This window comes from Mobula birostris, chromosome 15 (genome assembly GCF_030028105.1).
Source record: "Mobula birostris isolate sMobBir1 chromosome 15, sMobBir1.hap1, whole genome shotgun sequence".
NCBI classification, from domain to species: Eukaryota; Metazoa; Chordata; class Chondrichthyes; order Myliobatiformes; family Myliobatidae; genus Mobula; species Mobula birostris.
In genome coordinates this window covers 85,460,001-85,475,406 of record NC_092384.1, presented here as the reverse complement: position 1 = coordinate 85,475,406, position 15,406 = coordinate 85,460,001, and the positions used below count along the sequence as shown (strand labels likewise).

The window sequence follows — 15,406 nt, the reverse complement described above, 5'->3', positions numbered from 1 at the left end:
TTAGACAGATTAGGAGAATGGGCAAGAAAATGGCAAATGAAATGCAACGTTGGAAAATGCACGGTCATACACTTTGGTAGTAGAAATAAATGTACAGACTATTTTCTAAATGGGGAGAAAATCCAAAAATCTGAGATGCAAAGGGACTTGGGAGTCCTTATGCATAACACCCTAAAGGTTTACTTGGAGACCGAGCCGGTGGTGAGGCAGGCAGATGCAATGTTAGCATTCATTTCAAGAGGTCTAGGGTAAAAGAGCAGGGATGTGATGCTGAGCCTTTATAAGGCTCTGGTGAGGCCTCACCTTGAGTATTGTGAATAGTTTTGGGCTCCTCATCTGAAAAAAGATGTGCTTTCATTGGAGGTGGTTCAGAGGTTCATAAGGATGATTCTGGGAATGAAAGTATTATTATACAAAGAACGTTTGATGGTTCTAGGTCTGTACTCGCTGGAATTTAGAAGAATCTCATCAAAACATTCCGAATATTGGAAGGCCTAGACAGAGTAGATGTGGAAAGGATGTTTCCCATGTTGGGAGAGTCTGGGACAAGAGGGCACAGCCTCATGATAAAGCAGCACCCATTTAAAACAGGCATGGAGAAATTTCTTTAGCCAGAGGGTGGTGAATTTGTGGAGTTTGTTAACACAGGCAGCCGTGGAGGCCAGGTCGTCTGGTGTATTTAAGGCAGAGATTGATAGGTTCTTGATTGGACATGGTATCAAAGGTTACGGGCAGAAGGCCGGGGTGAGGGGATGCGGAGGGAAAAAAGGATCAGCCATGATTGAATGGCGGACCAGACTCGATGGGCCAATGGCCTAATTCTACTCCTATGTCTTATGGTCTCAGAAGGTGAGGGTGCTTAGTGATTGATGACGCCTTTTGAAGATTTCCCTGATGATGGGGAGAGTCACAGCATGAAGCTGGCTGACTCTACAACCCTGTACAGGCTTGTGATCCTGTTCATGAAGCCTCCAAAACAGGTGGTAATTCAACCAGTATATGACTGAAAGTTTCTGTAGATGTTACATACACGCCTCTTTGGTAACAGACCAAAACTCCTCAAACTCCTAACAAGGTAGGGCTGCTGCTGTCTTCATGATTGCATCAACAGATTTGCCAAGATGTTAACAAATCATAGAGCAGTATGGCAAGGGAACAGGCTTTCGGCCCATGATGATGTATCAAGCGAGTGAAATTAGCCAACACAATGTCCATATCCTTCAATTTTCCTCACATTCGTGTGCCTTATCTAAACATCCCTTAAAACTCTCTAATGTACCTGGCTCTACCACCACCCTAGGCAGTACCTTCCAGGCACCCAGTACTCTGCATAAAAAAAACCTTGACCCTCATATCTCCTTTAAAATTATCCCCCTCTCACCTTAAATGCACGCACTCTGGTATTGGACATTTCAACTATTTCAACCCTGGGGAAAAAGATACAGTCTACTCAATATATGGATCAATCTACTCAATCTATGTTGACGCCCAGGAACTTGAACATGCTCATCCTTTCGACCACTGACCCTTCAACAAGCACTGGATTGCTGCCTTTTATGATGTCCAAAATCAATTTCTTGTTCTTGTTCATTCAGCCAGAGACTCATTCCACCGAGATGCAGCACAGAGCGTCACAGGAAGTCATTCCTGCCTGTGGTCATCAAACTTTACAACTCCTCCCTTGGGGGGTCAGACACCCTGAGTCAATAGGCTGGTCCTGGACTTATTTCCTGGCATAATTTATAGATCATAGAATAGTACAGCACAGTACAGGCCCTTCGGCCCACAATGTTGTGCCGACCCTCAAGCCCTGCCTCCCATATAAGCCCCCACCTTAAATTCCTCCATATACCTGTCTAGTAGTCTCTTAAACTTCACTAGTGTATCTGCCTCCACCACTGACTCAGGCAGTGCATTCCACGCACCAACCACTGTCTGAGTAAAAAACCTTCCTCTAATATCCCCCTTGAACTTCCCACCCCTTACCTTAAAGCCATGTCCTCTTGTATTGAGCAGTGGTGCCCTGGGGAAGAGGCGCTGGCTATCCACTCTATCTATTCCTCTTATTATCTTGTACACCTCTAATTTACATATTACTATTTAGTTATTTATGGTTTTATTACTATTTAATTATTTATGGTGCAACTGTAACGAAAACCAATTTCCCCCGGGATCAATAAAGTATGACTATGACTAGTATTGAGTGTGAAGTTAGTGTTGCAACAGCAACCTGCCAGCATATCTCACTCCTATCTGCCGCCTCAGTTTTACCAACAGTGGTGTTATTCGCAAATTTATAAATAGCTTTTGAGTTATCAAGAGATGGCACATAGTTATGAGTGCAGAGCAGGTGTTCCCAACCTGAGGTCCAGAGACCACTCAGTTAATGGCAGGGTCTATGCATAAAAAAGGCTGGGAACCCCAGGCATAGAGAGAGCACAGCAGTGGGCTACGTACACATCCGAGATGCACAATCATGAGTGTAGAGAGTAGAGCAGAGGGCTATGCACCTGCGTTGACTTCAGTGAGGTTATTAATAATTCACATTAATTCTTGTCTTCCGATAAGGAACATATGAGAACTCAGCTAAATATAACCAATAAAACCGACAATGTCCCAGAACAAACTTAATAAACACCAGGTTAGTGAATTAATTGACAGTATTTAAACCATCAAAAAAAATTATAAATTTTTGTCTTTGTGATTCTTATATTATCTCTCAAAACTCTGACAGGACATCTTAATCAGGTGGAGAAAGCTTTCACCATTCACATGAACCTAGAAATATTCACTCTGCTAGTTCTAACTCCAAGGTGCAGGGTGGGACACACTGATCATGAGGAGCTTCTTAAACCAAAAGCAGTTTGCAACATTCACACCTCCTTCAAAGAACATTGACTAAAGCCAGCAGATATTATCCCAGTAATACAGCAGCATACCAGACTTCACATCGAAAACCCGAATAGTACCAAGTGACCCCGTCACAATCATTTTGCCTGATTTGTGCCAGGCTAGGGAAATTACACGACCTGTAAAAGAGAAAGAATCCATCACATATTGTGCCCATCCATTAAAACATAGTGCAAAGAGCTCAGTGTCAATGCCAGCTCTTTACTTCATAAACATCCTTACTCTTTATAACAATGCGAGTCTTATGTTTCCCAAGTTTCCCCTTCTGAAAATTAGAATTGAACCTGAAATAGAAACAGAAAATTTCTAGGCAGAATCTGATGAGTGTTTCCAGCATTCTGTTTTCATTCTAGACAAAATTATCTTCTAATACTTGATCTGTAGACCTAAAGGTTATGGGTTAAAGTACACATCTAACTACTGCTTAAATATTGCATACTCAGATCTGCTCTCCCCACTTAAGGTTTTACCTCTTAGCTTATACTACTTATCCAAAGCCACTTAAAACAAATCACTTCAAATGCACTAATAATTTGCTTATGATTTTGAAACCTCTTTCTGAACATGGTGAATAGGAAAGGTTGAGAGAGATATAGGCCAAATGCAGACAAATGGGACTAGCTCAGGAAAGCACCTTGGTCAGCATGGATGAGTTGGCCTGAATGGCCTGTTTCTAGTCTGTATAATCCTATGACTTCTACATATTAGTAATTTGGTTTATTGTCACCAGTACCAAGTTACAATGAAAAACTTGTCCTGCACTGCACTCACATAGATCAATTCATGACAACAGTGCATTAAGTAAAGTAAAGACCATACGGAGCATAAAGATAGTAAGTAAAGACCAGAAGCAGAATTAGGCCATTTGGCCCAGAGTCTGCTCCACCATTTCATCATGGCTGATCCATTTTCCTCCTCAGTCCTAGTTTCCTGCCTCCTCCCCATATCCCTTCATGTCCTGACCAATCAAGAATCTAGCAACCTCTGCCTCAAATAGAATCCAGCAACTTCACCTCCACAGCTGCCTGCAGCAACAAATTCAATAGATTCACTACCCTCTGACTGAAGAAATCCCTCCTCATCTCTGATCTAAGGATGCTCTTCTATGCTGAGGCAGTGTCTACTGGCCTTAAGACTGTCCCACTATAGGAAACAACCTCTCCACATCCACTCTATAAAGGCCTGTCACCATTCAATATGTTTCAATGAGGTCCACTCCTTATTCTTCTGAATTCCAGTGAGTAGAGGCCCAGAACCATCAAACACTCCTCATATGACAAGCCTTTCAATCCTGGAATCAATTTTGTGAACCTCCTTTGAACCCTCTCCAAAGTCAGCACATCCTTTCTTAGATAAGGGGCTCAAAACTGCTCACAATACTTCAAGTAAGACCTCACCAGTGCCTCATAAAACCTCAACATTCCATCCTTGCTTTAATATTGTAGTCCTCTCGAAACGAATACTAACGTGGTATTTGCCTTCCTCACCGACTCAACCCGCAAATTAACCTTCAGGGAATCCTGCATGAGGACTCCCAAGTGCCTTTGCAACTCAGATTTTTGAATTTTCTCTCCATTTAGAAAATAGTCTACCGTTTTTTTTCTTCTACCAAGGTGCCTGACCATACACTTCCTGACACTGTATTCCCTCTGCCACTTCTTTGCTCATTCTCCTAATCTATAAGTCCATCTGCAAACTCTCTACTTCCTTAAAACTACCTCACTCTCCACCTGTTTTCATATCACCTGCAATCATTGACATACAAAGTAAAAGGAATCGATGGAACACCACTAGTCACCAGCAGCCAGCCAGAAAAGGCTCCCTTTATTCCCACTCTTTGCCTCCTGCCAATCAGCCATTGCTTTATCCATACTAGAATCCTTCCTGTAATATGACAGGCTTATGAAGCAGCCTCTTGTGTGGCACCTTGTCAAATCATTGTCGTTGGTAGGTCGCACCTGGAATTTTCCAGTTGGCGGACGATTTCCCCCCACGCCACTCTGACATATTGGGAAATCATGTACGTGGCAAGTTACAGCAGTGGTTTGCCATTGCCTTCTGCCAAACTTGTCAAATACCTTCTTAAAATCCAAGTACACAACATCAACCAATTCTCCTTTGTCTATACTGCTTGTTATTTCTTCAAAGAATTCCAACAGATTTCTCAGGCAAGATTTTCCCTTGTGGAAACTATGTTGACTAAGGCCTATTTTATCATGTGCCTCCGAGTACCCTGAGACCTCATCCTTAATAATCAACTTCAACATCTTCCCAACCCCAGACTTAGACTAACTGGCCTATACATAAGTTTCTTTTCTTCTTGAAGAGTGAAGAGATAGTTGCAATCTTCCATTCTTCCAAAACCATTCCAGAACCTGATGATTCTTGAAAGATCATTACAAATGTCTCCACTATCTCTTCAGCCACCTCATTCAGAACCTTGGGATGCACACCTTCTGGTCCAGGTGACTTTGAACCTTTCAGGTTCCCAAGAACCTTCTCTCTGGTATTATGGTTAGGGTTACCATACCAAATGTCACCCTACTCTTTAAGAGAGGAATTGAAAAGAAAGGAAATTAAAGGACAGTTTGCCTAACCCCAGTGGTCAGGAAACTGTTGGAGGCTATTATTAAGGATGAAGTTTCAGCGTACTAATGATAAAATAAATCAAAGTCAGCATGGTTCTGTAATAAGGAGAGTGGACAAAGGAGAGGCAGTGGATGTAATTTACATGGATTTTCAGAAGGCATTTGATAAGGTGCCACAAATGAGGCTGCTTAACATAAAATCCTATGTCGTTACAGGAATAATATTGGCACAGAGGAATGGCTGACAGGAGACAGTGAGTGCGAATAAAGGGGGCCTTTTCTGGTTGGTAGCCAGTGACAAGTGATGTTCCTTAGGGGTCAGTATTGGGGCCGCTACTTTTCACATTGTTTGTCAATAATTTAGATCATGTAATTGATAGCTTTGCTGCAAAGTTTACGGATGATACGAAGATAGGTGGAGGGGTAGGTAGTGCTGAGGAAGCAATGTGATTGCAGCAGGACTTAGACAAATTGGAAGAATGGACAAAAAAGTGGCAGATGGAATACAACGTTTGAAAATTTGAGATAATACATTTTGGTAAAAGGAACAATAGTGCGGACTATCATCTAAATGGGGAGAAAATTCAAACATCAGAGGTGCAGAGGGACTTGGGAGTCCTCGTACAAGACCCCCAGAAGGTCAATTTACAGGATGAGTCTGTGATAAAGGACCCAAATGCAATGCTGGCATTTATTTCAAAGCAGAATATAATATAAAAGCAAGGAGATAATGCTGAGGCTTTATGAGACAGTCAGGCCATACTTGGAGTTTTGGGTCCCACATCTCAAAAAGGACATGTTATCATTGGAGAGCGTCCCAGAGAGGTTCATGAAGATGATTTCAGGAATGAAGGGGTTAACATATGAGGAGAATTTGGCAGTTTTGGGCTTGTATTCATTGGAATTTAGAAAAGTGAGGACCTCATTGAAACCTACCAAATGTTGAAAGGACTAGATAAGGTGCATGTGGAGATTATGTTTCCTATGGTAGGGGTATCCATATCTAGAGGAGGCAGCCTCAAAATTGAGGGGTGGCCTTTTAGGACAGAGGTAAGGAGGAATTTTTTTTTAAGCCAGAGTAGTGCATCTGTGGAATGATCTGCCACAGATGGCGGTGGAGGCCAAGTCCACGGGTATATTTAGCAGAAGTTGATAAGTTTCCTGATTGATCAGGGCGTCGAAGGATATGGCAAGAAGACAGGTGTATGGGGTTGAGTGGGATCTGTGATCAGCTATGATGGAATGGCACAGCAGACTCAATGGGCTGAATGGCCTAATTCTACTCCTATGTCTTATGGTCTTACTGCTAGGGTCTTTCACAGTGAAGACTGATGCAAAATACTTTAGTTTATCCGCTACTTCATTCTCCCTCAATACTACTTCTCCAGCATCGTTTCCAGTGATCTGATATCAACTCTCACCTCTCTTTTACACTTCATGTGTCCGAAGAAACTTTTGGTATCCTGTTAATGTTACTGGCTAGCTTACTTCTGTATTCCATCTTTACCTTAATGACTTTTTAGTTGCCTTCTGTTGTTAAATGCTTCTGAAACCCCTAACACAGAACATAGAACGGTACAGCACAGTACAGGCCCTTCGGCCCACAATGTTGTGCCAACCCTCAGACCCTGCCTCCCATATAAGCCCCCACCTTAAATTCCTCCATATACCTGTCTAGTAGTCTCTTAAACTTCATTAGTGTATCTGCCTCCACCACTGACTCAGGCAGTGCACTCCACACACCAACCACTCTCTGAGTAAAAAACACCTTCCTCTAATATCCCCCTTGAACTTCCCAGCCCTCACCTTAAAGCCATGTCCTCTTGTATTGAGCAGTGGTGCCCTGGGGAAGAGGCGCTGGCTATCCACTCTATCTATTCCTCTTATTATCTTGTACACCTCTATCATGTCTCCTCTCATCCTCCTTCTCTCCAAAGAGTAAAGCTCTAGCTCCCTTAATCTCTGATCATAATGCATACTCTCTAAACCAGGCAGCATCCTGGTAAATCTCCTCTGTACCCTTTCCAATGCTTCCACATCCTTCCTAAAGTGAGGCAGCCAGAACTGGACACAGTGCTCCAAGTGTGGCCTAACCAGAGTTTTATAGAGCTGCATCATTACATCGCGGCTCTTAAACTCTATCCCTCGACTTATGAAAGCTAACACCCTATAAGCTTTCTTAACTACCCTATCTACCTTTAAGGCAACTTTCAGGGATCTGTGGACATGTACCCCCAGATCCCTCTGCTCCTCCACACTACCAAGTATCCTGCCATTTACTTTGTACTCTGCCTTGGAGTTTGTCCTTCCAAAGTGTACCACCTCACACTTCTCCGGGCTGAACTCCATCTGCCACTTCTCAGCCCACTTATGCATGCTATCAATGTCTCTCCGCAATCTTTGACAATCCTCTACACTATCTACAACACCACCAATCTTTGTGTCATCTGCAAACTTGCCAACCCACCCTTCTACCCCAACATACAGGTCGTTAATAAAAATCACGAAAAGTAGAGGTCCCAGAACAGATCCTTGTGGGACACCACTAGTCACAATCCTCCAGTCTGAATGTACTCCCTCCACCACCACCCTCTGCCTTGTGCAGGCAAGCCAAATCTGAATCCACCTGGCCAAACTTCCCTGGATCCCATGGCTTCTAACTTTCTGAATAAGCCTACCGTGTGGAACCTTGTCAAATGCCTTACTAAAATTCATATAGATCATATCCACTGCTCTACCCTCATCTATATGCCTGGTCACCTCCTCAAAGAACTCTATCAGGCTTGTTAGACACGATCTGCCCTTCACAAAGCCATGCTGACTGTCCCTGATCAGACCATGATTCTCTAAATGCCTATAGATCCTATCTCTAAGAATCTTTTCCGACAGCTTTCCCACCACAGACGTAAGGCTCACTGGCCTATAATTACCCGGACTATCCCTACTACCTTTTTTGAACAAGGGGACAACATTCACCTCCCTCCAATCCTCCGGTACCATTCCCGTGGACAATTAACTTCTCCCTAATTTTTTCCTTTATTATATGCCCACTCTTCGGCTTTTCTGTTGGCTTCAACTTCTCTTATTGGCCACAGTTGTGTCATCACAAGATCACAAGACAAAGGAGCAGAAGTAAGCCATTCGGCCCATCGAGTTTGCTCCACAGCTCCCCCATGAGCTAAACTATTCATCCATCTAGTTCCAATTTCCGGTTTTTTCCCCATATCCCTTGATACCCTGACTAATTAGATACCTGTCAATCTCCTCCTTAAACACCCTCAATGATCGGGCCTCCACAGCTGTATGTAGCAACAAATTCCACAAATCCACGACCCTCTGGCTAAAAAAATTTCTCCTCATCTCTGTTTTAACTGGGTACCCTCTAATTCTAAGACTATGGCCTCTTGTCCTGGACTCACCCACCAAGGGAAACAACCTTTCCACATCTTCTCTGTCCAACCATTTCAACATTCGAAATGTTTCTATGAGAGCCCCTCTCATTCTTCTATACTCTAATGAATACAATCCAACAGCCGACAAACGTTCCTCATATGTTGGCCCCTGCATTCCAGGAATCACCCTCGTAAATCTTCTTTGAACTCTCTCCAACATCAGTACATCCTTTCTAAGATAGGGGGCCCAAAACTGCACACAGTATTCCAAACGAGGTCTCACTAATGCCCCATAGAGCCTCATCAACAACTCCTTACTCTTATACACTATTCCTCTTGAAATGAATGCCAACATAGCATTCACTTTCCTTACCGCCAATCCAACTTGGTGGTTAACCTTTAGGGTATCCTGCACGAGGACCCCCAAGTCCCTTTGCACTTCCGATTTTTGAATTTCCTCCCCATCTAAATAATAATCTGCCCCATTATTCCTTCTTCCAAAATGTACAACCGTACATTTGTCAACGTTGTATCTCATCTGCCATTTCTTTGCCCACTCTCCTAAACTGACTAAGTTTCTCTGCAACCTTTCCGTTTCTTCAACATTTCCTGCTCCTCCACCTATCTTGGTGTCATCCGCAAACTTAGCCACAAAACCATTTAATCTATAATCCAAATCATCGATATACATCGTAAAAAAAAGCGGCCCCAACACCGACCGCTGCGGAACACCACTAGCAACCGGCAACCAATCAGAATAGGATCCCTTTATTCCCACCCTTTGCTTTCTGCCTATCAGCCAATGCTCCACCCATTTCAATATCTTTCCTATAATTCCATGGGCTCTCATCTTATTAAGCAGCCTCATATGCGGCACCTTATCGAAGGCCTTTTGAAAATCCAAATACACAACATCCACAACCTCTCCCTTGTCATCTTTCCTTTAGAATACTTCTTCCTCTTTGGGATGTATATATCTTGTGCCTTCCAGAAATTCCAGCCATTGATGCTCTCCCATCATCCCTGCCAGTATTCTTTTCCAATTAATTCTGGCCAAATTGAACCTGTATCCACCAATTCCACTGGCAGCTTGTTCAACACTCTCACCACCCTATGTGAAGAAGATCCCCTCATATTTTCTTAAACCGTGACCTCTAATTGTAGTCTCGCCCAACCTCAGAGGAAAAAGCCTGCTTGCATTTATACTAACTATAACCTTCTTAATTTTGTATACTTCTATCAAATCTCCCCTCATTTTCCTTGCGTCTAATGCCCTACCTTCATCTATCCCCTAAGTTATCTCTTTGAAAAACACCAAAAGATTCATCAGACATGACCTCCCACACACAAAACCAGGCTGCCTATCTTGATCAGGCCGTGACTATCCAAGAGATGATAGATCTTGTCCCTTGGAACTCCTTCCTACAATTGACGTCAGCCACACCTGCCAGTAGTTCCTCGGCCTGTCCTTGCTACCCTTCTTGAACAATGGAACATTAACCACCCTCCAATGGCTAATGCTGAGGCAAGTGCCTCTGTGATTTCTTCATAAAGTCCTGGGTGCATTTGGTCATGCCCTGGGGATTTGCCCACCTAAGGCACTTCAAGGCTGCAAATACCTCCTTCATAATATGCCTAAGAACATAAGAAATAGGAGGAGGAGTAGGCTATCTGGCCCGTCAAGCCTGTTCCACCATTGAACAAGATCATGGCTGATCTGGAGATGGACTCATCTACACCTACCTGCCTTTTCCCCATAACCCTTAATTCCCCCACTATGCAAAAATCTATCCAACCCTGTCTTAAATATATTACTGAGGTAGCTTCTTTGGGCAGAGAATTCCACAGATTCACCACCCTCTGGGAAAAGCAGTTCCTCCTCATCTCCATCCTAAATCTACTCCCTTGAATCTTGAGGCTATATCCCCTAGTGCTAATCTTACCTATCAGTGGAAACTTTCCTGCCTCTATCTTATCTATCACTTTCATAATTTTATATGTTTATATGCATGCGATCCAAAACCTCACAACTATTACCCTCTTTTCCATGGCTTCCATGATAATTTCCGTAGGAAACACCATGGAGGAAATATAACAGAGCATTTCAGCACAGGAACGGGCCCTTTGGCTCTATGAATGTGAAGGAAATGAAATGAGATGAACATTGTGTAGGCAGAAGGGTTCGGTTTAGTTGACCATTTGATTACTATTTAATTGTCCGGCACAGGTGTGCCTGACATCAGCTGTAGCCTGCTTCGGTGCTGTACTGTTTGAATACACCACAGAAATTCTGCCCCATCCAAGCCCTTTGCAATCTGTGTCAAGATCCAAGATTGTTCAGTGATATTTCCAGCACACACGTACAAAGGAAAACAAAACAATTGTTATTCTGGATCTGATGCAGCACAAAAAAAAACCCAATAAGATAAAGAACACAACAACAAAAATACATAACAAATATAAGTACATAAGATACCTTATATACATAGATTGATTTTATGTCCATAACTGATGCTAGGTACAGAACTGTTTGTACATACAGTGACCCTGACAGGAAATGAAGTAGTGGTGGTGGAAGGTGGGCTATGAGTATAAGTGTTGATCAGCCTTACTCCTTGGGGAAGTAACAGTCTTTGAGTCTGGTGGTCCTAGCAAGCATACCATGTAACTTTCTTCCTGATGGGAGTGGGCGGGATTCTTCATGATGCTGCTGTTCATTTTCCGGCACCTTTTTGTGACAGAGGGGGGAGAGGGGGGAGAGGGGGGAGAGGGGGGAGAGGGGGGAGAGGGGGGAGAGGGGGGAGAGGGGGGAGAGGGGGGAGAGGGGGGAGAGGGAGGGAGGGAGGGAGGGAGGGAGAGAGGGAGAGAGGGAGAGAGGGAGAGAGGGAGGGAGAGAGGGAGAGAGGGAGAGAGGGAGAGTGTGTGTGTGTGTGTGTGTAGTTTTGACTACCCATCATAGAGCAGGGAAAATGGAAATCCCCCACTAGCACTGCCCTACTATTCTCACAACTGTGCATAATATCCTGATACATCTGCTCAAGTTCCCTCTGAGTATAGTGGAGTCTATATTACCAAGCTGACCATTGTTTTTATCTCTCAAGAATATCTCCTCTGAGCTCTGTTGTAATATCCTCTCTCATCAAGGCATACTTTTAAGATTTAACAGAGTACAGAGAATGAGTGGGTCTGCAGAGAGCAGTTTGCAATGAGATATGATCCCCTGGTGCCATCTTGCAACCAAGATGCATCATCTCTAGCTACAGCCTCTAGTATGTCGAGTTCTTATAACAAAACCCTTTCATCAGTACAAACAGCTGCACCTTTTTGATGATCCAAATTTCTCTCGAACTGAAGCTTTCCAGGAACAATCTCAAACAGCTTGACAGTGCCATCATCACAGCCAACCTGTGGGTAATAGACAGAGGGAGAAAATTAACTGAGCTGCAAATTCACACAAAAAACACAGGGAAAAAATACAACCACCTTGTAAATGTAATCCTTCAGCCTAGAAACGTTGAGCTAGTATAGAATAAAGGAAATTACACTGATAATCACATACCTTGGAGTTAGTTTAAGTACCTTCTCTTTTCATCAAGCAGCCACTGAGCAAGGGCAAAACAAGCTAGTTATAAACACATGCAAGATCACAGGGCAGCGACAGCACTGGTTTAAGTACGTAGTCTAAACTTTGTTGGGGGGAGCATGATTTGTCCTTTTCACATATAAGAAACAAACATATTATTGGATGTTCTAACACACTCCCAGCAAAATGATGATATTTCAAACTGCAGACACTGATATAACTTCACGTCTGTCTGTACTAACCGCTAGGTGAGTCTCCTCACTGTTACAGCTCATACACCAAAGGGGACCTCCAAAAGCATCCAATGTGTATTTGGGGCGGAGCCTCTGCAGGTCAAATTCGATGATTTCTCCACTCAATCCCACACTCAGGAGTCGATCCTGGCCAATCCAGCTGATTGCCTCAATCAACCTCCTGTTATCTCCAGCAATCACCTGCAAAGAAATCAGTTAATAATGAGCTTCAGTTGGCTGATAATAACAATGGAATAACCTAGATTCAGCAACAGTGATACAGATAATTGACTACAAGTAGTAGAAACCCAGAGTGAGACATGGCACATCAGGGGTAATCAGTTGTAAGCAACACACTATTGGTCAGTAGTAAGCTCTAAGTAATACGTGGTCAGTCAATAATGAATTGAATAACCCAGGTAAATACAGGCAATTCCCATACTATGGCAGCTCAGGGTTGGAAATTTGTCCTTACGGAATTCTTAAGGCACAAAAGAGATCAGTGATGTGGAATAAAAATTCATCTTAAGAAATTAGTGTGAGGTAAATAAACAAGGAGTTGGACTGCTGCCGAACAGTAAGCGGGAGCACGAGGAGAAGCAGTGATTTAATTTAGGTCCGCCGTTGAAGTTAAACAAGGCAGCACTTCCATGATTTGGATGATGGAATTAATGGCTTTGATGCAAAGTTTGCAGAAAATATGAAGATAGGTGAAGGGGCAGGTAGTTTTGAGGAAGGAAAGAAACATCAGAAGGACTTAAGACATGAGCAGAATGGGCAAAGAAGTAGCAGATGGAATACAGTGTTGGGAAGTGTATGGTCATGCACTTTGTGAGAAGAAATGAAAGGGTTGACTATTTTCTTAATGGAGAGAAAATTTAAAAAAAACTGAGGCACAAAGGAACTTGGGAGGCCTTGTGAAAGATTCCCTGAAGTCTCATTGCAGGTAGCGAGGAAGGCAAATATTAGCACTTGTTTCAAGAGAACTACAATATATAAGCAAGGATGTAATGTTGAGAATTTATAAAGCATTGGAGAGGCCTCACTTGGAGTATTGTGAGCAGTTTTTGGGCCCCATATCTTAGAATGGATGTGCTGAAACTGGAGAAAGTTCAAAGAAGGTTTGAATGGCTTGTCATGTAAGAGTTTTGATGGCTCTGGGCCCGCATTCAATGGAATTCAGAAGAATCAAGGGGGACCACATTGAAAACCTATTGAATGGTGAAAGGCCTTGATAAGAGTAGATGTGGAGAGGATGTTTCCTCTGGTGGGAAAGTCTAAGACCAGGAGACATAGCCTCAGGGGCATCCTTGTAGAACAGAGATAGGCAGTAATTTCTTTACTCTGAGAGGGGTGAATCTGTGGAATTTGTTGCTACAGGCAGCTGTGGAAGCCAAGTCTGTATGTATATCTAAGGCAGAGGGTGACAGATTCTTGATTGGTCAGGACAGGAAGAAGTTACAGGGAAAAAGCAGGAAAAATAGACCAGCCATGATAAAATGGCAGAGCAGACTCTGGGCCAAAGGGCCTAACTCTGCTCCTATTCTTATCGTCAAATTCCAAAGTCAAAGGAATAGAGACGAGATTCTGTGGACGCGATAGGGACACGCTGTTGGTATGTTGCCTCCCAGGTGACAGGGTCTAAGATGTCTTGCATAAGGTCCATGGCATTCTAAAGGGTGAGGGTGAGCAGGCGGAAGTCTTGGTACTGGAGTCACTGACATAGGGAGGAAATGTGAGGAGGTCCTGAAGAGGGAATTTAGGGAGCTAGGTAGAAAGCTGAAAAGCAGGACCTCCAGGGCAGTAATCTCTGGATTGCTGCCAGTGCCACGTGCCAATGAGAGCAGGAAGAGGCTGATTTTGCAGATAAATGTGTGGCTGAGGAACTGGTATGGGGTAAATGCTTCAAATTTCTAGATCATTGGGATTTTTTCTGGAGAAGGTACAACCTGAACAAAAGAAAGGTGTTACACCTGAAACCAAGGGGGACCAATATCCTCGCAGGCAGATTTGGTGGAGCTGTTCAGGAAGGTTTAAACTAATTTGGCAGCGGGACAGGAATCGGGAGCAATAAGGCTGAGGATGGGGTAGGATTTTACAAATAGATGCAGTATGTAGTGATACTGCAAGCAAGGAGAGACAATGATAGGGCAAAATTGCAGTGAATGGGATGAGTTTCAATGTAAAAGGGGGCAAAACTGAAAAGGGTGATGAATACCATGACAGAGGAGCAGAATTAGATCATTTGGCCATTGAGTCTGTTCCGCCATTAAATCATGGCTAATCCTTTTTCCCCTCCTCAGTCTCACTCCCTAGCCTTTGCCCAGTAACCTTTGACGCCATGCTCAATCAAGAACCGATCAAGTTCTGCCCAATGACATAGCCTCCACAGCCTCCTGTAGTACAAATTCCACAAATTCACCTCCATCTGACTAAAGAAATTTTGCCACATTTGTTTTAAATAGACGTCCCTTTATCCTGAGGCTGTGTCCCCTTGTCCTAGATTCCCCTCCTCCCCCCCCTCCCCACACAGGGAACATCCTTTCCACATCTACTCTGTCTAGGCCTTTCAACATTCAAAAAGTTTCAATGGGATTCACCTCTCATCCTTCTAAATTCCAGGGAGTACAAACCCAGAGCTATCAAACATTTCTCGTATGATAACCTTTTAATTCCCGGAATCATTCTTGTGAACCTCCT

At 43.3% G+C, this 15,406-nt stretch overlaps 1 protein-coding gene across 1 annotated transcript in view; it reads right to left on the bottom strand.

Moving 5' to 3' along the window:
* utp4 (UTP4 small subunit processome component) overlaps positions 1 to 15,406 on the bottom strand; it is an 88,968-nt gene that overhangs the window by 71,793 nt on the left and 1,769 nt on the right. The window contains exons 2-4 of the mRNA XM_072280066.1: positions 12,716 to 12,907; positions 12,211 to 12,295; positions 2,940 to 3,029 (exon numbers count right to left, since the gene is read on the bottom strand). Of these exons, the coding sequence (XP_072136167.1) occupies positions 2,940 to 3,029; positions 12,211 to 12,295; positions 12,716 to 12,907 (367 nt within the window). The remainder of the gene's footprint in view (positions 1 to 2,939; positions 3,030 to 12,210; positions 12,296 to 12,715; positions 12,908 to 15,406) is intronic.